Source organism: Physeter macrocephalus, chromosome 21, assembly GCF_002837175.3.
Source record: "Physeter macrocephalus isolate SW-GA chromosome 21, ASM283717v5, whole genome shotgun sequence".
NCBI lineage: Eukaryota > Metazoa > Chordata > Mammalia > Artiodactyla > Physeteridae > Physeter > Physeter macrocephalus.
In genome coordinates this window covers 50,639,936-50,663,477 of record NC_041234.1, presented here as the reverse complement: position 1 = coordinate 50,663,477, position 23,542 = coordinate 50,639,936, and the positions used below count along the sequence as shown (strand labels likewise).

General features: G+C 40.0%; 1 protein-coding gene across 1 annotated transcript; it reads right to left on the bottom strand.

Moving 5' to 3' along the window:
- Positions 1–7,642: 7,642 nt before the first annotated feature.
- On the bottom strand, positions 7,643–15,776 carry CDX4 (caudal type homeobox 4). Its single transcript, XM_007122208.1, has 3 exons — positions 15,278–15,776; positions 9,163–9,308; positions 7,643–7,849 (listed from the first exon to the last, which is right to left on the bottom strand). The coding sequence occupies exons 1-3, from the start codon at positions 15,774–15,776 to the stop codon at positions 7,643–7,645; spliced, it is 852 nt and encodes a 283-aa protein (XP_007122270.1).
- Between the last annotated feature and the right edge of the window lie 7,766 nt (positions 15,777–23,542).

Below are 23,542 nucleotides of genomic sequence, written 5' to 3'. Positions count from 1 at the left end.
GTCATCTGCAAACAGTGACAGTTTTACATCTTCCTTTCTAATTTTGATGCCTTTTATTTCCTTTTCTTGTTTGATTGCTGTGGCTAGGTCTTCCAGTACTATCTTAAATAGAAATGGTGATAGAGGGCATTCTTATCTTGTTCTTGATCTTAGAGGAATATCTTAAAGTTTTTCACAGTTAAGTATGATGTTAGCTGTGGGTTTGCCATTCATGGTTTTATTATGTTGAGATATATTCCCTTGATACCCACTTTGTTGAGAGTTTTTATTTGTAAATAGATGTTGAATTTTGTCAAAAGCTTTTTCTGGATCTATTGAGATGATCATGTGATTTTTATCCTTTGTTTTTTTAATGTGGTGTATCACATTATTCATTTGTGAATGTGGAACCATCCTTGCATCCCTGGAATAAATCCCACTTGATCTTTGTATATTATCCTTTTAATGTATTTTTTATTTGGCTTACTCATATTTTGTTGAGGATTTTTGCATCTATATCGGCCTGTAATTTTCTTTTTTTTTGGTGGGGTATCTTTTTCTGGTTTTAGTATCAGGGCAAAGCAGGCCTAATAGAATGAGTTTGGGAGTGTTCCCTCATCTTCAGTTTTTGGGAATAGTTTGAGAAGAATTGAATTTACTCTTCTTTATGTTTGGTAGATTTCCCTGTGAAGCTGTCTGGTCCTGGACTTTTGTGTGTTGGGAGTTTTTTGACTACTGATTCAACTTCGTAATCGGTCTCTTCAGATTATTTGTTTCTTCCTGATTCAGTCTTGGAAGATTGTATGATTCTAGGAATGTTTCCAGTTTTTTCTAGGTTGTCCAATTTTTTGGAGTATAACTGTAGTATTCTCTTATGATTGTCTGTATGTCTGTAACTTCTCCTCTTTCATTTCTAATTTTGTTATTTGGGTCCTCTCACTTTTTTCTTAATGAGCCTAGCTAAAAGTTTATCAATTTTGTTTATCTTTTCAAAAAAACAGCTCTTGGTTTCTTTGATCTTTTCTATTTTTTTGCCTCTCTTCTGTTTATTTTTGTTCTGATCTTTATTATTTCCCTCCTTCTGCTGACTTTGGACTTTGTTTATTCTTGTTTTTCTAAATACTTTAGATGGTAGGTTAGATGTTTATTTGAGATATTTCTTGTTTCTTGACATAGGCCTGTATCACTATAAACTTCCCCCTTAATACTGCTTTTGCTGCATCCCATAAATTTTGGAAAGTTATGTTTTTATTTTCATTTGTTTCAAGGTATTTTCTGATTTCCTCTTTGACTTCTTCATTGACTCATTATTTTTTTCAGTGGCATATTGTTTAATCTACACATGATTGTGTATTCCAATATTTCTTCCTGTAATTTTTTTGTAGTCTCATACCATTGTGGTTGGAAACGATGCTTGACATAATTTCTATCCTCTTGAATTTGTTGAAACTTGTTTTGTGGCCTAGTATGTGATCTGTCTTGGAGAAGGAGAACATTCTATGTGCGCTTAAAATGAATGTGTATTCTGCTGTTTTGGGTGGAATGCTCTGTAGATATTTTTTAAGTGTAGGTGGTCTAATGTGTCATTTAAGGTTACTGTTTACTTATTGATTTTCTGTCTAGATGATCTGTCCATTGATGTGAATCAGGTGTTAAAGTCCCCTACTATTATTGCATTATCGTCAATTTCTCCACTTATTTCTGTTAACATTTGCTTTCTTTATTTGGGTGCTCCTTTATTAGGTACATAGATGTTTATGATTATTATATCCCCTTCTTGTATTAATCCTGCTATCATTATATAATGCCTTTCTTTGTCTATTATTATAGACTTTATTTTAAAGTCTACTTTGTCTGATATGAGTTTTGCTACCCCAGCTTTCTTTTCATTGCCATTTGCACAGAATATCTTTTTCCATCCCCTCACTTTCAGTCACCCTATGTTTTTGATTGGAGCATTTAGTACATTGACATTTAAAGTGATTATTGATAGGTATGTACTTATTGCAGTTTTGTTACTTGTATTCTGGTTGTTTTGCCCATCCCCTCTATTTTTTTCTTTTTCATTTATTTTTTTTCCTTTGCAGTTTGATTATTTTCTTTCTTCTTTTTAAAAAAATATTTATTTATTTGTTTGTTTGTTTATTTTTATGGCTACACCGAGACTTAGTTGTGGTGTGTGGCATCTTTAGTTGCGGCATGCGAGATCTAGTTCCCTGACCAGGGATCGAACCCAGGCCTCCTGCATTGGGAGCATGGGGTCTTAACCACTGGACCACCGGGGAAGTCCTGATCATTTTCTTTGTTTTTTCTTTTTTTTTAACATCTTTATTGGAGCATAATTGCTTTACAATGTTGTGTTGGTTTCTGCTGTATAGCAAAGTGAATCAGATATATGTATACATGTATCCTCATATCCCCTCCCTCTGGCATCTCCCTCCCACCCTCCCTATCCCACCCCTCTAGATGGTCACAAAGCACTGACCTGATCTCCCTGTGCTCCGATCATTTTCTTTATTGTTATGTTTGAGTTCCTTTCTTGCTAATTTTGGTGTATCTAATGTAGGTTTTTGATTTGTGGTTATCATGGAGTTCATATAGTTGACCTGTAAGTATATCTACTTGTTTTTAACTTATAGTCATTTAAGTTCAAATGCATTCTAAAAGATCTACATGTTTTACTCCCTTCCCCCATGTTTTGTGTTTTTGATGTCATATTTTACAAATTCATGTCTATCCACTGTTTACTGTAGTTACATTTGATTTTATAATTTTTGTCCTTTAACCTTTGTGCTAGCTTATTTAAGTGCTTGATCCACAGTACTTACTACATATTTACTTTTACCTGTGGGATTTTTCCTTTCCTATAACTTCTTATTTTTTGTTGTAGCCTTCTCTTTTTCACTTAAAGAAGACCCTTTAACACTTCTTGTAAGGTTGGTTTAGTATTGATGAACAGTTTTAGTTTTTGCTTATCTGAAAAGCTCTTTATCTTTTATTCAATTCCAAATGATAACTCTCCTGGATAGAGTATCCCAGTTTATAAGTTTTTCCCTTTCAGCACTTTAAATATATCATGGCACTCCCTTCTTGCCTGCAAAGTTCCTGCAGAAAAATCAGCTGATAACCTTATGAAGGTTCCCTTGTATATGACTATATTCTCTTGATGCTTTTAAAATTCCTTCTTTAACTTTTGCCTTTTTAATTTTGATATATATTGTGTGGGTCTATTTGGGTTCATTTTGTTTGGGACTTTCTGTACTTCCTGCACCTGGATTTCTGTTTCCTTCTTCAGGTTCAGGAAGTTTTCAGCCATAATTTCATCAAATACATTTTCTGCCCCTTTCACTCTGTCTTCTCCTTCTGGTACCCTTATAATATGAATGTTAATATGCTTGATGTTGTCCCAGAGATCCCTTAAACTATCCTCATTTTTAAAAAATTGTTTTTCTTTTTTGCTGTTCTGATTGGGTGATTTCCACTTTTCTATCTTTTGGATCACTTATGTGTTCTTCTGTATCACCTAATCTGCTTTTAATTCCTTCTAGTGTATTTTTCTTTTCAGTTATTGTATTCTTCTGCTTTCACTGCTTCTTTTTTGTATTTTCTAGTTCTTTGTTAAAGTTCTCTTTGTGTTCATCTATTATTTGCCTGAGTTCACTTAGCATTTTTATGACTATTGCTTTGAAGTATTTTTCAGGTAAATTATTTTCCTCTGTTACATTAGGGTTTTTTCCTGAGCTTTTATCTTGTTCTTTCATTTGAAACCTATTTCTCTGTTTTCTCATTTTGTTTAAGTTTCTCTGTTTGTTGCTATGAAATTAGGTGAAATAGTTACCTATTCTGGTCTTAAAGGCATGTCTTTGTGTGGAGGCATCCCTGTGCAGTCTACATGTGCCTAGTGGCTTATTGGGAGAGCTGGATTTGAGGTGAGCATGGGCTACATCTTCTCCCTGGGTACACTGGCCTTAGTGGGAGATAGGGCTGGAATCAGAGGGGCCAGAGACAGAGCCAAGTGTGAATTGGGGATTCTCCTAGGCTCAATGATGGTCACTGCCATATTGGAGTTGTGGCTGGGGCCTGAAGGCTTAGGTTTCACTTTTTCCCTGGTGTGTGTGTCTTTGTTAGAGGCAGTGTTGGGGCCAGAGGGGTTGGAGCCACACTACTGAGCAGGCTCTGCTCCTTCCCTGGTGTATGTGCACACTGGCAATGGCAGTCTCCACCCTAGCTAGGGGCAGGGATGTGGCCCAAGCTGGCTCTGCTCCTTCCCCAGTGAGTGCATGTGCATTGGCAATAGTGGCCTCCATCTTAGCAGGGAGGAGTGCTAAAGCAGGAGGGACTGGAGTGGTAGCCTGGTGCAGGTGTGAAGCATACTGAGGCAGTGCTGGCAGGCTGGCAAGAGCACCAGGCAGCTTTTCAATCTATGGTATCCATGCTGGGACTGGGAGCCAGCAAATTTGTGTGTGTTCTTCAAGAGTGGAGTCCTGGTTTCTTACATCTTTCCGTTATGCCCCACTGGTTTTCAAACCAGATAACGGAGCTTGATTTCCCAGTGTTGGACCCTAGGGCTGGGATGCCTAATATGTGGCTTAAACCCCTTGCTCCCCAGGGAGGATCCTGAGCCTTCTGGGTCACCCACTAGCGATGTAGGTCCTGACTAACTCACTTCTCCTCCCTTCCTACCAGACTCTGTGTGGATCTTTCATTACAGCCTTGGTTGTAGAAGAGCCGCTCTTCTAGTCTTCAGGTCATTCTCCGTGAGAGTTGCTGTTTATGTAGTTGTAGTTTTAATGTGTTTGTGGGGGGAGGTGAGCTCAGGGTCTTTCTACTCTGCCATCTTGATCCCGCCTCTGACCAGTGCTTCTTTTTCTATAAGATGTGAATAGCTACTTTTACTACCAACTCACAATATTGGTCCTGAAAGAACACAATATGGGACTTATTTGCCTTGAGTTGACACTCATACTTCAAGATTCAATGTCCACATATCTTGGCCTCTCCCTACCCTCCAAACCCATCCTTGTTTTATGAGAGACTCACTGACAATCAATTATTGGTGTCCCTCCTCAATAGCACACTCAGACGTGAGTATACAAGAAAGTGATCCCCACCTGGGGACTGAATCTAAGTTATCAAAGGTGACTATCTCCATAGACTAACTCCTCTAGTGAGTTCCTCCCTTCTGTATTGTTATCACAGTTGCAACCACTCTGTTGTACTTGTTTGCAGCTTTCTTAAGGCATAGCTGACATATGAGAAACTGCATATATTTGAAGTATAAAAGTGGATTTTTTGACATATATATACACTCATGAAACCATCACCAGAATTAAGATAATAAACATGTCTACCCCCCCAATATTCCTCATACCCTGTTATAATATATCCCTCCCTCCCACCACCCAACTCCCTTGCTGTCTCCTCTTGCCCTTCTTGACTTGGTTTGGTAATGTTAAAGTGTTCCAACCCAGGAAAACAGCTAGATTCTCTGCATCTGAGCCAAGAGTAGAAGACATCCCTTGGGCCTTGCTTCCTTCCTCCTTTGAAAAGAAGTCAGACCCTCCCAAAGACTTATCTTTGCAGCTGTACACAAACAACTCTAAGACTAGATCAAAGTCCTTAAGTAAGGAACTAGGAGATTGAAACACTTCTATAAGTTGCAAGTAGGATCTAAAGTTGCAAATTACTTGAAGATAAACTAAAGAAAGATTTGAGGTGAAAGCATGTTTCTTAAGGAAACTTCTATTATAAAATAGCATACATTTGAAAAGTAATGAAAAGAAGAAAATCTGCATAATCCCACTACCCTAGCTGAACACTGTCAGTCATTTGGCATGTTATCATTCCTGACTCTTCCCCCAACCAGAAAACAAAAATTCTGTATTGAAACCTACTTTGAATGCAACTTTTGAGTTTTTGTGTTTAACTTTTTCTCTATATACCTCCAGCACACACCACCATAATAAAACCATAAAAGCATGGGGTATATATTTTTATCAGGTATCAGAGAAAGAATCAGCATGTCTTCTTAGAGGACGTAGCTACAATATGAGGCTAAGAACAAAAGCTCTATATTGTGGTTCTGCTAGCAGGTTCTATAGAATTAGAATCTATAAAAATAGAGATATGTTTCTTCTCTGTAGAACAAAAAGTTGACAGCAGGAAAGAACAACCCCCAGGGAAATCCAACTGCTATAGCCAAAGGTATACCTTTTTTGGGGGGGTATTATGAATGAGAAGCTAACTTCTGAGTGTACTTTGAGTGTACATAGACAAGTACACTCAGAAGTTAGCTTCCTCATCCTTATAATTCCCACTTTCCCTTTACTAGTTTGGAAGGACTCATTTAATACTGATTTTCTATGTTCAGCAATCCAGATGGCCTGTTGAACAGTTAACATGTAGTCCACCCCATATTTATTGGAAGCAGTGAAATGGAATAGACACCCTCTTTCTGAGATTTTCATAAGGAGAGGGAGGATAAATTTCTTACCCCTAACCCAAGAACAGGTAGTTATGCTCAAGATTCTATTTTCCTAAGAACTTCAAAGATGTTTTGAAAAGGAAAGGAAAGTTGTGCTCTGATCCTTTGCCTACTTTAATCAAAATTTCTTTTAAACCATCTTAATTTTAAATGATTCAGAGTTCATCCTCTGGCCACTTTGATATGCAAACAGTGAACTGGACCAACACCACAAACTCCAGACAACTCCATTCACTGCAGCCTAAGTTGTGTGTTTGTAACCTGTAAACTGCAGTTTCTTGGGCCGCACTGCACTGACATGATATAATGTAGGTAAAATTGAACAGACTGAAGATGATGGCAATGAGAGAAGCTATAGAACATACACTGTCCTTGTGCTCATGTTCAATCTGACTACCGTTTCACACTCTAACAGTAAATGGAGTGGAGAGACAGAAGAGGGGAAGGGTTTATTCTGTGTGTTGGAAATCTGCCCTTTCTAATGATTCAACCAAGCTGGCCTGTATTATTCTAGTCTGATTTCATTGTTTTGGCAAGATTTGAAACTGACACTGCAGTTTGGAATTTCTGAGACAATTGATGCCAGACAAGTATCACCAAGGGACGAAAACTTTAAAAAAATTTATTATTTTTATTAACAAGTGACTATGGATTCAGAATCACCTCCTGATGTTTTTAAAAACATTTGTCTTGTTATGAAAACGCTGTTAGCTTTTGAATTAAACACATGAAAGTTTAGCTAGAGATAGATAAATTTCTGCTTAACCTTTTCCCCACCCCCAAAAGATAGCATCAAAAGACACACCCAAGCATCAAATGACAAACACAAGTATACATACACAAACGTGCATCCTGGCAGAACTGTTTTTTACAGCCTGTTCACAAGCAAATTTCTGAAGTTGTGAATAGAGTTCAAGGGCTCACAATTGTAGCTTTTAGTTATACAGCTTATCACCAAGCTCCCTGAGTGACTGACATAGCATAGCACACAACAGTTTTCTGGGGATAGTTCCTAACAGTAAGTGACCCTTGAATTATCTTCAACCCATGGCGCATCCACTTGTTCTGAATACTGCCTTACAAGGAATTACATAATGTTGCAACTCCCCTGCTGATATCTTAGAGACCAAAAAGACAATGCTAAAGGAAAGGCACTTTCCATTTCTCTTTGCCTTTCTTTCATTCAGAGACTATGACGTGCGGTATCTCAATAGGCTGAAATCCACGGACAGCAGATGGGGTGGTGAAAAAAGTGTTAGGTAGTTCCCCAGGGCTGATGGAGCCAGAGTCACTTTGCACTGAGCCTCCACTGTTCTCAAACTGGGATATTTTCTTTTTGATCATCTTTCTCTCCTTGGCTCTGCGATTCTGAAACCAGATTTTCACCTGAAACACAAAATGCTTTGGATTTAATGGGGCAACATACTGAATGCACTTTTCAGTCATTGCTGATATTGTTCAGGGACTCTAGTATTTACAAAGTCCTTTCACATGCATCGCTTAATTGAGCCTCACAATGACCTTGTGAAGTATGCCCATTTAACAACAGGTTTAAAAAAGGCTGAGACTCAGAGAGGGAAAATATCTTGCATGAGATGAAACTGAAATCAAGTCCAGGGCCTCAGACTCTGAATGCAGTGCTCTTTATATTATACCTCACCCACCATCTCTGTTGCGCAGGTAGAAATAAATAATGATAGAGTGGCAGATGCTGAGCCATGGTGATAAAAAGGGAGGGATTTATTTTATTTATTTATTTTTTTAACATCTTTATTGGAGTATAACTGTTTTACAATAGTGTGTTAGTTTCTCCTTTACAACAAAGTGAATCAGTTATACATATACATATGTTCCCATATCTCTTCCCTCTTGCGTGTCAAAAAGGGAGGGATTTAAATAGCAAAGGTGATTATGATCTGTCATTAAAAGAAGTAAGGTTGTTAAAACAGAACTGGATGAACAAGGGTGATGAAATACTACATCTCTTGCTGTGATACCAATGTGCCTTCATAAATGGTTGAAATGCAGGCTTCTTGGGATACGGCAATACATTAATGGACTTTACAGTTCTAGAATCTTATGATTTCCAGGATTACTCCTAGACCTAAGTAAAAAAAAAAATCAGGTAGTTATGTAATGTCAAAATCTGGGTGAGTGGAAACCACTGATCCTTGCCATGATTTAATCTTTACTGAGTATCCACAGTAAGCTAAAGTTGAGGCAGGAATCGTAGGATTACACAGACCACAGAAAATTAAATTCCTACCCTGAGTAATAGAAAAACTTGCTTCAGGTAGCAGCATTGGTGTTCATTTACTGTTACAGTTTGACTGATATGAACCAGATAATTGCCATGATTGACAGATTTCCACTTCACACATTGATTATGACTACTTGGGGAACCATATCAAGGTTTTGCCCTGACTGATCAATTGTATGGGAGTTTTAATCCTTCTCCTCCCCCTACGTCCCCACCCTTGCTTTCACACCTACACAGTGCCCACCACATTCAATTATTAATAAACCCATCAACCAACGGTACTAAACTCGGTGGTCCAGTAGGATGAATGTGGGCTTTAGGAGAGCTTTGAGAATGGCTTGGTCTTCTGTTTTGCTTCCACTCTTACTTACAGACTTCCCTAAAACCTCAGCCTATTGAAATGCTTATATGAAACGTGTTAGATGTACTTCTGGTGTACCTGTCTCTCAGAAAGGCCCAAGTTGACTGCCAGCTCTGATTTTCTCCGAATGGTGATGTATCTATTGCAGTGGAATTCCTTCTCCAGCTCCAACCTTTGATGATCTGTGTAAACCACACGATACTTTTCTTTTGTCCTGGTTTTCCCTGTTAGGGGAGAAAGCAGTGCATTTAATCATATTTTGCTTCTTTGGAGATTGTTTTGGTTGGAGGAATCATAGTCATTGTTCCTACCCTTAGCTATTAGTTTCAAATATAAAACAAGTACACTTTTTTAACCAAATATGTCATAAGTCCATTTCTCCATTAATTACTTTGTCATCTGTGGCTATTTTACACATATATATATATATATATATATATTCAACACACCTATCACACCACCATTGACATACTGTTACACCAAAGCATTTTAAAGAAAACACTTAAGCCATGATTTTCATTCCCTTCACACTAACATATGGGAACAGCATTGTCATTGTCAGTAGTAGCAACATTCATTATACATGCACTTCCTTTTATATTGATATTTTATGCAGTTCATTTATATTGTTTCCTATTGAACCTCTCACTTACCCTTTCAAATTACACAGAATGTGTCTTATCCCCATTTTGCAGATAAGGAACCTGAGGCTCAGTGTAGGTAAGTAAGTGGCTTTGTGCTAGTGAGCTGAGGAGTGGGGACCCAAACACGTAACCTTGGCTCCCAGTCCGGTGTGCCAAATGTTATTCCTGATTTAAACATGCTGGGCAGCATAAGAATGGCCCAAGTGAGGCAAGCTGTTTTGTGATCCTGAAATTCTAATTACATATACATTCTAGAATTTCATTTGGATAGTAATTTAAAAAGAAAACATCTATTGTCACTTAGATTCTGTTCTAGGATAGCCCCTATTACTTATTAGAAAAAAATAGTATAGTTTTTTTGGGAGAGTCTTAAACAAATTTTTATTCCCAAGTGGATAATGAATGGGGGAAATAGGGGGTGTTGACTTTAGCAGAATAAAATGGGTATTCTAGTATTCTTTGAAAGGATATACAAATATTTGCTTTGTGTTACAACGTTTAACTAATTTCTCATGCCCTCCTTCAAATAGAGTTTTATTCCTCCTTTCAAATTTTCCAAAGGTGATTAGGAAGTTTCTCTTTCTTTTCCATTTTTCTAACCCCCTCCAGGATCTTCCTCCTTTTCTCTATGGCTTTTGGCAAACTCCTTCTGATCTTCCCTGGTTGTTTTTGATGTGAAGTTTTGGGGAGCGATCTGTAAGACAAAGCTTTCTTTAAAGTGTTTCCCTAAACTCCATTGAGGTGTTAAGATGCAGCACAAGCTTAACAAAGGAGCTACATAGCATCAGATCCCATCCTGAACCCTCTTTACATTCAGGAACACCAGCAAATTGGTTTGGAATTTACAAGCCCTAAACAAATGTCAGACACCCTTTCATCTCCAGGAAAGAAAAAAAAAAGGGACATGAATGTAGAAACAAATTCTAGATGAGAGATATGTTTTAGGATTAACTCATGGACTAAAGAACTAGACAAAACTTTCCCTCTTAAAAATGGAAAACGATGAATCCCAGTCAATCTGTCTCAAAGGCTCAAATTTTAAGCTGGTTTTCTTTTTTGTTTGTTTGTTTTTTGTGGGTTTTTTTGTTGTCAATTTTTTAAATTGAAGTATAGTTGATTTACAATATTGTGGTAGTTTCATTTGCAGCAATGTGGAAAGACCAAGGGAATATTATGCTTAGTGAAATAAGTCAGACAGAGAAAGACAAATACTGTATGATATCACTTACATGTGAACTCTAAAATATAATACAAATGAATGTATATGCAAAACAGAAACAGTCTCACAGATACAGAAAACAAACTTGAGCTGTTTTTCTGAATTTAGGAAACCAAAGGTCTGGCATTTGGTATGTTACAAAGGCAGAATGTATATTTGAGATCACAATGAAAACACTGAGGTTTATTTCCAGAACCTCAAATCTTAGAATAAAAATATATCTTTGAAGAGATGTTCCCTAAAACCCTTCCTAATCCCAAAGTGACTAAGTGTTTAAATTCTAACTTGAGGCAGAAGTTAAAATTCAACTTGTGTGTGTCTGTTTTCCGCTCTTTGATAATCAGTAAATATAACCAGACTTCAAGAACTCTGGAAGGTTGCAGTCCTTCCCCACCCACATTGGTCATAAATTCCCCTCTTGCAGTTTCTTCTGAGGACAATAAAGTCAAGACCAGGCCTCTTTATTTGCCATGAAAATCCTCACCCTTTCCGGCAATATAACCCCTGAAGAAAGGAGGAATGAGGAAGAGCCAAGCTGCATATCAAAGCCATGCAAAGTGTTAAAAAGAGTCTGTTGCCCCAGTCTGACAGATAAGACCTCAAACCTCAAGAAGACATAGCTCAGGGGGAAATATTGACTGCACATTTAACAAAGAGAAATGAATTCCTGTTTCCTGGTGCTCCTCTTGTGTCCCTGCTCCCAAACTGTCTTCTTTCCACCCTTTCATTGCCTCTTCCCTTAAATGATGAAATCTGATTGAATGGGTTTTGGACATTTTTCTAGTAGAGCGTAATGCCATATTTCCATACTAAAATATCAACAGAGCACTAAGAGCACTAGCTTTTATTGTTCAAGCTATTCTCTTCTCCCAGAGACTACTACATTTCTGAGGGTGAGGGATTCCCTTCTCTGGCGCTATTGTGGGTTAATTTAGGAAAGTAACAAACCATAAGTTGTATTACAGGGCTGCTTCATAGCTCTGTGGTGGGGATTTCACTGCCTCCCCCTGCCTAAAGCCTTGGACAAACCTCTGTAGTTCCCACTACCTAGAAGACAGTATCCCTACAGAGTTTGCAAACACATGTCATTATATATGATGACTTATCATCACCCTAAATGTGCTCATTTGAGAGACTGGCTGTGAAAGCACTGTTAGGCAGAAAAGCACTCTCCAAACCTAGGGATTATGATGATGATGACAGTGAGGGTAAAGAGGATGAAAACCAATCCCTTTCTTTAGGGAGTAGAGTATAATTGACACCATCATGATGACTTTCCATCTGATGGTAATCCTTTGCTGCTTTTAGTTAAAAATTGCATCCAAATTCATTCATAAAAATTGTCCAATTAAATGATCAAAACAAAGAAAGATAATGATAAGCTTCAGGAATTATTAAGTAACTCATTTTCTGAAGGGTTCTAACTGAATAAAATCTTTTAAGTATAACTTCCTCAGTGTTTTGTATTTTGTCCAGTGGGTTAATCATAATTATTCAAAGTCACTTCCTTCTCACACCTAAAAAGAAAGCCCCTCTCCAGCCCTGCTTAGGTTACCACCTTGCCAATACTCATCCAAGGTTACAACTCTGGGTAAAAAAAAAAGCAAAAAATGAAAAAAATTCCTAGCTGTAATGCACTGACAATATTTAAAATACGAAAATACTGAACTTTTCCCAGAATCTTTCTATCATGTTCCTTACAATATAATTTTTAAAACCAGAAGTGTATTGGAACAGAATACTTAGGGAACAAAGTGGAAATAAAAATATTTCATTTTTAAATCAAATCACTTAGTGGACATTCATTTATTCTGTATGTCAGTCCCCTTTCTCTCATTTGAAAATCAAATGCGACAATAATCACTATGAAATGTTTTCCGATTGTCCCCTAATATGTGTATTTTTGTTTCTTTAACTTAAGGCTATTTTAAAAACATTCGTCAGTGATGGAAAGAGCTTTCATTTGATTACCATAATCAGGGAGGGGTTACTTCAATTTTGTAGTTCATCTATTTTCTTCTCAGCCATAAGTCAAATGTTGTCCTACAATACTACAGAGTGAAGTAGAAAATTTAGGAAGATCTGACTTATTCATTCATTTAACAAATATTTGTTTAACACTCACTATGTACTAAGCATACAAATGGGTGTCTTTTTGTTTGGAGTGATACAAAGAGGTGATCAACTTAATTTTTTGTGGGGTTCATAACCTGAGATCCATGGAAGGGCTTCAGTGGATCCATGAATCTCCCAAAATAATTCAAAAAATGACGTGTGTGTGCATGTGCATTTGTGCCTTTGTGCATTTTTCTGGGGAGAGGGTCCATACTTTTCATCACATTCTTAAATTGTTGCTAAATATGCACCTTAGGCTACAAGAATATAATAAAGGGGTGCTTTTATAAGACATTAAAATGAAATGGAGATTGAATTTAATAAAGCCCCATCTATAGGATAGGCTGCCAGAAGTGAATGGGGTACCAAAATCGTTCAATTTAGAATTTCTCATAGAAGTTGGAGAGACAATCTTGTGAAGGTGGCATTGTACACCCAGGTTTCAAGAGTTAGCTAATGAAGAAGACACCACAGAGCAATTTAGAGTCCCTTTCTAAACTTACCCAAAAGAGAGAATCTGACAAATGCAAATGAAAGACTTTTAAGCAGAGAAACCCATCATATTTTCTCTCATAAACAGAAAATTCATGATTCAAGATAATTTATTTTATCTTGTCCTTTTCTTCCCATTGTTCTCTCTTCCAAACGACATACTAGTGACTTTCCTCTTCTAAAGTATTTCAAAACATAATCCTGAACTGGGAGCAGCTACTTTTCTGGCTTTTGTGTCTTTTGCTGATGGTTAGGGCTTAGTGAATAGATGTTAATTACAGCCCTAAGATTAGATATAATAACAGCCCTGGGAATACAACACCCTAACCTCATTTTCTATTCTCTTTAGCCAGCCAACTCATTCTTATTTCAAAAAGCAATATGAAGACTTACTTCCAAACACTTTAAAGCTAAGTATTTAAGCTCAACTCTTAATTTGGGATTGCTACCCCAGTAATGTCCTAATCAATTGGAACTATCTCCTCTGGGCTGAGTCCTCTTAACGGTGAAAGTTGGTCCCATCCCACCCTCCTGCTTTTGCTTTTTTTAGGGAGAGAAAAAGGGCAGAACTGTGAGCAGAAGCATAATCATTGTGGACAAATGCTATTGAAATGTCATTTCTTTCCCAGAGGGATGAAAGTGATAGAGCTGAATTTTACTAATTTTCTCTAATGACAGGGAGCGATAGGTTGGAATAATAAGAATGTGATAAAAGAACAACTATAGCTGAAAACAAACATCTCCCCGCCTCCCTCCTCCACCCCCTGTCCAAGATTAAAGCAGAGTACCCACTTCCCCCGCCCCTGGCTCCCTGTAGCCGCCCACCGGCTTGCTGGCAGGAGCGTGGGTAGGCATTAGGCTGGAATATCTGGGCTTTCCTATGTGCGGTGACAAGCCTGCATCCAGCCCCTGCACCTCGAAACGCCTGCCTGACTGTTAGGAGGGCTTTCATCACTTTAATCTTATTGATGTTGGGGCTGATATTCATGCATGCCCAGGGGATGTTAGGGTTGAGGAGCTTATTATGTCCCAGTGGTGTGCTGTAGCTTTCTCACAGCCTCTATGCTTCCATTGGTGGAAGGGAAGTTGTAAGAAGCCATTGGGTTTGAATCCAGCTTGCCTCTGCCAGCTTGGGCGAAAGAAGCTGGAGCTTCCTTGAGAGTTCAGGGTGACCAGGTTGCTTTGCCATTGGGGGCCTTCGTGGCTAAACTGGAGGGTCTGTTGCCAACTGAGCATCGTGAACCTAAGTTGAGAACCACCAGCTTTGAGGGGGAAGCCGACCTGCCCAGAGGGGGAAGGGTTTGAAATGGAACGGGCAAGCAGCAGTGATTGAGCACAGGGACACGTGGCTGTCCTCTCCTCATTCACCCACTGATCTTCCCCGTGCATCTGTTTTCCCATCTGGGCAACTGCAGGGTTGGATCTTGACCCTTGTGGCTCAACATGCCCATTGTCCGCCCGGTGCTCCCTTGACTGATCAGAAAATGGTGAAAAAGTCCCCTACGGTCGGCTTAGTTCCAAGCACCATGCTCTGCTTTTGAACAGGGGCACAAGCGAAGGAGGTCACTAATGGGCTGGGGCCCTGGGCAGTAAGACACTCAATGGTCTCCTTAGCTAAGCTGTCCGGGGAGAAGCCTGAGGAGTACGAGGGCCAGAAGGCCAAGAGAAGTAGATGAGAAGCAAAGGAAGGAAAAGTGTGAGAGCATTGGAATCGATTACTCACCAGTCACCTGCACGGTCTTGCGCATCCACGCATAGGGGCTGTGGCGGCTTCTGTTAGAACTGGCGTCGGCGGTGCAGGCGTCGATGGGGAACAGTGATCCGCCGGCTGGTGTAGGCAGGCTGCTACCGCTGTTTCCACCCCCTGCGGGTTCCAGGTTGCTGTATTCCGGCGAGCCGAAAGCAGCGGGGCTCGAGGTCATGTCGTTCATGGGCACCGTGCCCATTGTACTGGACGGCCCGGGGTACACGCTCCAGTCTTCCCGAGGGGAACTATAAGGTGACCCCCAGGCCCCCAGCGATGGCCCGTGAGGATCCATACCGGGCATATGGGGATACCCCATATAGTGCGCATAAGACGGGGCTGCTGCGAAGTTGGAGGCTGGCATCGGACTCCCACCGTCCCCAGTGGCGCCAGCCCCGGCTGTGCCACCTCCTGCGGGGCTCCTGAGAGTGCCCGAGTACATGCCCGTTTCTTTTTCCAAAAGGCAGCTTCTGTACATAGTGGCTTGGGTATGAGAAAGGAGCTCCCTAAGCCATCCTGAAGTCCCTGTAAGGCCCCAACCCGACTTTGAGAAGCAGTAGGGAACCAGTAGGTTAGGCCGTAGCTGTGCTGCAAGCTCCTCCGCGCCCCTCAGACTACTCCATCGGCGTTTCCTACCCTGACGGTTTCCAGGTGACTGGTAGCCCGGTATAGATGGGCCCCCAATGGCTGGGCTGACGTCAAGGGGCTTTAGGCTTTTACATAGCATTTGCATTCAAATGAACGGCCATTTCACTTTCACAGGGACTTGTTCACTCTACACTCCCTCTCCCAGAGCTCCTGGGCCTTTCTATCTCATCTTTTTCGCTTTTGTCCATCTGGTCCCATAGCACTAATTTTGCGCTTTTGGAGGCAGAAGGGAGCTCCTCCAGAGGTTTCTGAGCAGCTCCCTCCAAAATGAGATGGAGACGTGTAGAATCAGGGCCAAATCCTGCTCTTTGGTCCTTACCCCGCGGCTTCTTTACGCTGATCTTCCCGCACCCAGTCTGCATCCTTGGTATCCCCTCTGCCCACATTCCCTGGCACGGGTACTCTACATGGCACTGGCCCATGATACCCTTCTCCTCATCGCCCCCTCCACCAGGAGGAGAGCTTTGTTTCTAAGGACAGAGATTCATTTCACAGAGATTCATTTGTAAAACATCCAATTAATCTGGCCTGCCATCTACTGGAATGTAACCTTAGGAAGGCAGAGCAGGGATGTTTGTCTCATGTTTACTGCTCTATCCCCCGTGTCTACAACAGTCCGGCACACAGTAGGCACACAATAAATTGGATGTTTTACAAATATGCACAAATTAAAGAAAGATGAAGAGAGGAGGTTATGAAAAAAGGAAGGAAAGAGGGAGAAGACCCATGTGGGTAGTGGGCTTTTTTATTTCCCTTTCAGTTCACTAGTCTTGCTTGGGTGTCTCTTTCTGCCAGTACCCAAAGGAGCCAAATTCCTGCAGTCTCAAGTCCAGGGCAGCTGAAGCTCCCAACTTTCTTTCACACTTGAGGAGGCTTCCTTTGTAAAGCTCCAATTGTTGAAAAACACATGGACTTGCCAGTAGATGCCAGTGAACTCAAGATTTTGCTTCAGGAAGCCAGATCACCTCCTGGCGACAAAACCAACTTGTATTCCAGGATTCCTTCTCACCCACATGCTCCCTCACCCCTTCCCCCTCCCAAAGCCTACCACAACCTTTAGTTCAGGCTGTGCTCCTTTTCAGAGAATGTGCTCCTCTCTGAAGTCCAACACAACCTGGCATCTCCATTAACTAATCCCTCTTTGGCTTTGGGAATATCACTTCACTTCTGGGAGTTTCAGGGTTTTCCCCTGTGTAATAGGGATCCTAACAGTGTCTGCATTTACAAGGCAGGATTTCCTGAGATGATGTATGCAAACTGCTTAACTTAACACTTGGCACACAGCACAGGACCACTGTATTCATTAATTTACCCAACAAATATTTATTGAGTGCTAGGTGCTATTCTATGCATGGAGACATCAATAGTGAACAAAGCCTTTGACCTTATTAAACTTATATTCTCAAGGGGAGAAATACTAATAAGTAATTAAATTTTGTGTTATGTCAGATGATAATAATGTTGTGAAGAAAAAGAAAGCAAGAAGGAGAATAGGGAATGCTGGAGGATGTTGCAACTTAACAAGTGGTGGTCTGGAGGACCTTACTTAGAAATGATATTTAAATAAAATATAGAAGTGATGGAGTGAGCTATGAAGAGAGGATCCAGACAGAGGGGACAACAGGTAAATAGTCTGTTTTCTATTGAAGAAGTAGCAAGAAGGAAAGTGTGGCTAACAGGTAGATGAGGTCCAAAAGCTAACGGGGTAGGTCATTTTTAATTTCTAAGGTTTTACTCTAAGTGAGGTAGGGGGACATTGTAGGGTTTTGAGCAGATAAGTCACGTGATTTGACTTGAGTTTTGAAAGGATTGCTCTGGCTATTGGATTAAGAATAGACTGTAAGTAGGCAAAATAGAATCAGGCTGATTAATTAAAAGGCTATTGCAATAATCCAGGTGAATGGCATTGGGGATGGAGAGAAGTGGTTGAATTCTGGATATATTTTGAAGCCTGCTTTGGAGAGGGAGAAGGAAAAGAAGGAACAGAAGTAATTTGTCAGCAAAGACTAATTAAAACCAAGCACTGGGGAGAAGGGACTAAGGGACAGGAAAGTCACATACCTATAGGCACTTTTTGCTCATGATCTCATTTAACCTTCACAACAGCCCCATGAGTTACTTATTTTCACTCCCATTTTAGAGATGAAGAAACCGAGGCTCAGAGAGGTGGCATGAGTATTTAAATGAACTACTGGTGTATAGTAGAGCTAGGTTCCCATCCTAGGCAGCTCTGATTGCAAAGTTCATGTTCTTAAATTGGAACCAGGTAAAATGTACAACCTCAGGGCTGAGGCCTGGGGCCTGGCTTCTATTTTCTTTGCCTGCTCAGGCTCCCAGGCCCAGCATTCAATCCTTTTCATAACATAGACCCAATACCCTTGCATTATTGTCTTTCAGCTATTCTATCCTGAGGCAAACTGGTCTACCTGACATTTGAAAAGCTATATCAGGATGAAAGCATATGCAGGAACTTTAAAAGTAAGCTAATGCAATATTATCTTCTTACCTATGAGGAAACTGAGGGCATGAGTAGGGAAGGTATTCTTTAAGGCAGTGAATGACAGAACTGAGATTCAAACTCAGGTCTGTTGACTCCCAGATCAACACTCTTTCCACTAAAAAATGTATGTTTTCTTATGCAAGTCCCTTTGTCTAGACTGTTTTTATCCATAAAAAATGTTCAAATTCTCCCTCTTCTTCAAGGTTCAGTTCAAATGTCCCCTCCTCCCTAAAGCCCTATGTTATGATACTCTCAGAAAGCACTCTTCCTCTTGTCTGAATCCCATTATCAACTCCCCTGCCCCACTGACTAATACTGTTCTTGTCCACCTTGGAGTTACTTGGGGTCTTATCTGAATTTTTTCGGAATTTGAGCACATTGAAAGGGTGTGAGGAGGTGTGTTTGAGCCCTGCAGAGTGGAGTGTCATGCACATGATAGGGTCTCAAGAAATATTTGTGTGCTGAATCAATAAATGACCTTGGAATAACAGATTGGAAATCACCTTTTTGACTCAACTTTAGGGATGTCTGGAAGAGAAGCCAGTAAGTACATTGTCCAGTGCTTGGCAGAACTTGGCTTCAGGATTAATTCAGTTTTGTGTTTTTGTTTGTTTCTGGGGATGGGACTGGAATGTGGGGTTAGGAAGGTGGGAGAGAGAGGTGGTCTGGCACGGAGGTTCAGTCTAGTTTATTTGACTGGAAATCTTTATTTCTTTTTTTTAACCTTGAGATTAATCAGAGAGGGAGCCTCACTGCAGAAAGCAGAGTGGCCTGCAGAAAAGTCAAACCCCACAGGCTGAAGATTATGGCTCAGGCTATGCAAGGGTTATTTAACATCACTAGGGAGTGATTGCTTAGTTTCTCTGAGACTTAGAGGGGCATGGGTCAAATGGGGCTTCAGTTAGACACCCCTCCACTGCCAGGTCTGAGCTGACCCCCACAAACCATGTTATTGTAAGGCTTGCAGGAGATAATGAATGTGAGATTGCTTTATAAACAGTACAGTCCACCCGTGATGGGCTATGGGGATCTGGGTAAGCCTTTTCTTTAGCAGGCTTAATGCTTGGGAGGCTCTCACTGCCTGGTAAATATTTTCTAAGCCTGGTCTGTCTGGCCTCTCGGGGGTTGCCAGAATAGCCCAGGGCTACTCTCCACTACTGTCAAACCTCTCCCACTTCCCTGGCCCAGATTTCAGCTTGGTTCAGCCTCTGCAGAGGGACAGGGAGAGGGGAAGGAGTGTATTTGTGTTATGGAGCTTGGCTTCAGTCGTCAGTCATTGGACCCTCACTACTACTAGGAAGGATATGAAGAATGCAGATTAAGTCTTTCTTACTGACATGGTAACTGAGGCTGAGCATAGGGAAGAGACTTACCTGAGTCTCACACTAGTAATTTATCTGTGGAACTTGGATTTAAACCCAAGCATAATCGACTGAGGAACTCTACAAGTCACTCTACCTATCTTGGCCTCAGTTTTCAACAGGAAAAATGGGACTGACAATAGAAATCACTTTAGATGGATGTTGGGAGGATTCAGTGCACCATTGGTATACTCAACAAATGGCCATTATTATTGTCATCCACAGAATGGTTGAGACTTCCACAGGGCATGGACCTACCATGCTTCCCTTAGTCCACATCTAAGCATGGACAGCATTGAGAGATTGGGGAGAAGGCTCAGAGCAGTTTGGACTTTCCTGCCTATTGGCTCTCAATTCAAGCTTTGCATTCTGGGCTCTGAAAACAGCATCCTTCCACCAACCCATCCTTACCTACCTCCCTGAACTCCTTGGAACCTTAGTGATGCCAGCACTTGTGTCTTGGACAAGAAAGGAGCCCTTTGTCTTTTCCATCCATCTTCATCATTGTGATGGGCTTTTGTAATTGCAAGGCTAGACACCTTGGAGAATGAGCACTACTAGGCTCTGGGCCTACCCCAAAGTATCGTAGTGGGGTCAGGACCAGGGAGTGTTTTGGAGAAAGGTTAAGGTTCTTTCATGGGAATGTTAATAGGGCAAATACTTGTTGGAGTGATGGAGGGCCAGGGCTCTGTACCCACTCTGCCCCCGGGGTAAGCTGCCCATTTCTGGGTTAGGAGAACAATAGGAATGAGGAAAGTCTAGGGCTTTGAGATGGAGGCAAAAATACAATATAGTGGAGAAACAGGCTTCTTGGGCATTCAAAGGCATCCTCAACTCTGGGAGAGAGAAGGTATGCATATGGAAGCAAGCAAGGGCTAGTGCTTAATGCCAAGATCCCAAACTTAAGAAGGATAGGTCAGGGAGGGGTTTTACAGAAGAGAGAGGAGGAAGGCAGAGGGGCCAATCAAAAATGAGGAGACTACAAACCCAACACTGGTATTAAAGGAGCTTCAGACTGAGTCTGAAAGGATTGGGGTAGGCTGATTCTCTGAAAGAAAAAGAGAAATGCAAGTCCAGGCTATCTTCTTAGGGAAAGAAAATCAGAAACCCAGTACACAAAACATGTACTCTAGGCCAGAACCAGTGCTGGTTCCTTTCCAGTGTGAACTCCCATTAAGGTCATTACAATCAAAAGGAGTAGATGGTATCAGCCCTGTTTTACAGTGGGTGGGGGGATGGAGGTGAGAATGGAGACTCAATGAGGTTTAGTGACAGGCCCAAGGTCAAACATCCAGTAAGAAGCAGCCAATAAATCACTAGTATGGCCATAATGTTCATGCAGGGCCTAGGGATCAGGACTTGGAGAATTCCTGACAATTCTATAACAACAAGCCCAGTCGTTATGCCCATATTCACTGAACACAGGATAAAAAGGAAAATTGGCACAAACTATAATGGGAGAGATTTAGATTAGTTCCAAAGAGGAAAATGTGCACTATGAGGGCCAGGAAGCACTGTGGTGGGTGAACTAGTTGATGAAAGACACATGGAGTGTGGCCTTTTTTATAACTCTAGGTGGCATTCTGTGAGGGATTGTTTCAGAACAGGTTGGCTTTGAAGCCAATATAGAGTCACATTAGTGACTGACGTTTGATTTTGTAATGAGCATTTTCACTCTAAAAGGTTTGCTTTTACTGTTACCTGCCTTCAGTCCCGTTTCATTATTCCCTCCCATTTGAAAATACCTCTCACATCATCTCACCTTACTATTTTTTGCTCGTTCTCTCACTGGATAATTTCTCCACTGCATTTTCATTCTCTCCTAAACACCTAAACTTCATTATCCTTCATCTAACCAAACTGAGGCCTGTGAGCTAATAATGGTGTATACATATATATATGAATTAAATAATTATATAACTTTATGAATTATATATGATTTATAAAATAATTAATAAAATTTATTTTAAAATCAGTTTTACGTTCACAGCAAAATTGAAAGTACAGAGAGTATACCCTGGTCCCCTCCTACCTGCAACTTTCCCCACTACACAGTGCTACATTTGTTACAATCAATGAACCTACTTTGATGCATCATTGTCACTTAAGTCCATAGTTTTCATTAGGGTTCACTCTTGGTATTGTACATTTTATGGGTTTTGACATGTATCCACTATTGTAGTATCCTACAGAATACTTTCACTGCCCTAAATATCCTCTGTGCTCTGCCCATCCATCCCTCCTTGCCCCTAACCCCTGGCAACCACTGATATTTTTACTGTCTCCATAGTTTTGCCTTTTCCAGAATGTCATAGAGTTGGAATCATACAGTATGTAGCCATTTTAGATTTTCTTATTTCACTTTAATATACATTTAAGTTTCCTCCATGTCTTTCATGGCAGGGTAGCTCTTTTTTTAAAATCACTGAATAATATTCCATTCTCTGGGTGTACCAAGGTTTATTTATGCATTCACCTACTGAAAGACATCTTATTTGCTTCTAAGTTTTGGCGATTATGAATAAAGCTGCTATAAATACCTGTGTGCAGGTTTTGTGTAGATAAAAGTTTTCAATTAATTTGGGTAAATGCCAAGAAGCATGACTGCTGGATCACATGATAAGAACATGCTTAGTTTCAAAAGAAACTGCCAAGCTGTCTTCCAAAGTGGCTGTACGATTTTGCATTCCTACCAGCAGTGAATGAGAGTTTCAGCTGCTACACATCCTTGCCAGCATTTGGTGTCAGTGTTTTGGATTTTGACCATTCTAATAGGTATGTTGTGATAACTCATTTTTGTTTTAATTTGCAATTCCTTAATAACAAATGATGTTGAACATATTTCATACGCTTACTTGGCATCTGAATATCTTCTTTGTTGAGGAATCTGTTCAGATCTTTTGCCCATTTAAAAAATCGGATTGTTCATTTGCTTATTGTTGAGTTTTTTTAATATTTTGGAAAAAAGTCCTTTATAAGATGTGTCTTTTGCAAATATTTTCTCCAAGTCTGTGGATTATCTCCTCATTCTCTTGACCTAGACTTCTGCAAGTTTTTCTTTCATAGATCATACCTTTGGTGTTGCATCTAAAGAGTCATTGCCATACCAAAGGTCATATAAGTATTCTCCTATGTTATCTTCTAGATGTTTTATAAAGTATTCAATTTTACATTTAGGTCTATTATTCACTTTGAATCAATTTCTGTGAAGGGTGTAAGGTCTGTTTCAATTTTTTTGCGTGTGAATGTCCAGTTGTTCCAGTACCGTTTGTTCAAAAGCTTACCTTTGCACCGCTGTATTGCTTTTGCTTCTCTTTCAACAATCAGTTGACTATATTTATGTGGTTCTATTTCTAGGCTCTGTATTCTGTTCCATTGATCTACTTGTCTATTCTTTCACCAAAATCATACTATCCTGATTTCTGTAGCTTTAAAATAAGTTTTTAAGTGGAGTAGTGTCAGTCCTCCAACTTTGTTCTTCTTCAGTATTGTCTTGGGTATTCAGAGTCTTTTTTACTCAGCATGTAAACTTTAGAATCAGTCTGTTGCTATCTACAAAATAACTTGCTGGGATTTTGATTGGGTTTGTTTTGAATCTATAGATCAAGTTGAGAAGTGACATGTTGTCAATATTGAGTGTTTCTATATGTAAATATGGAATACATCTCTATTTATTTAGGGTTTATATATATATATATATATATATATATATATATATATTTTTTTTTTTTTTTT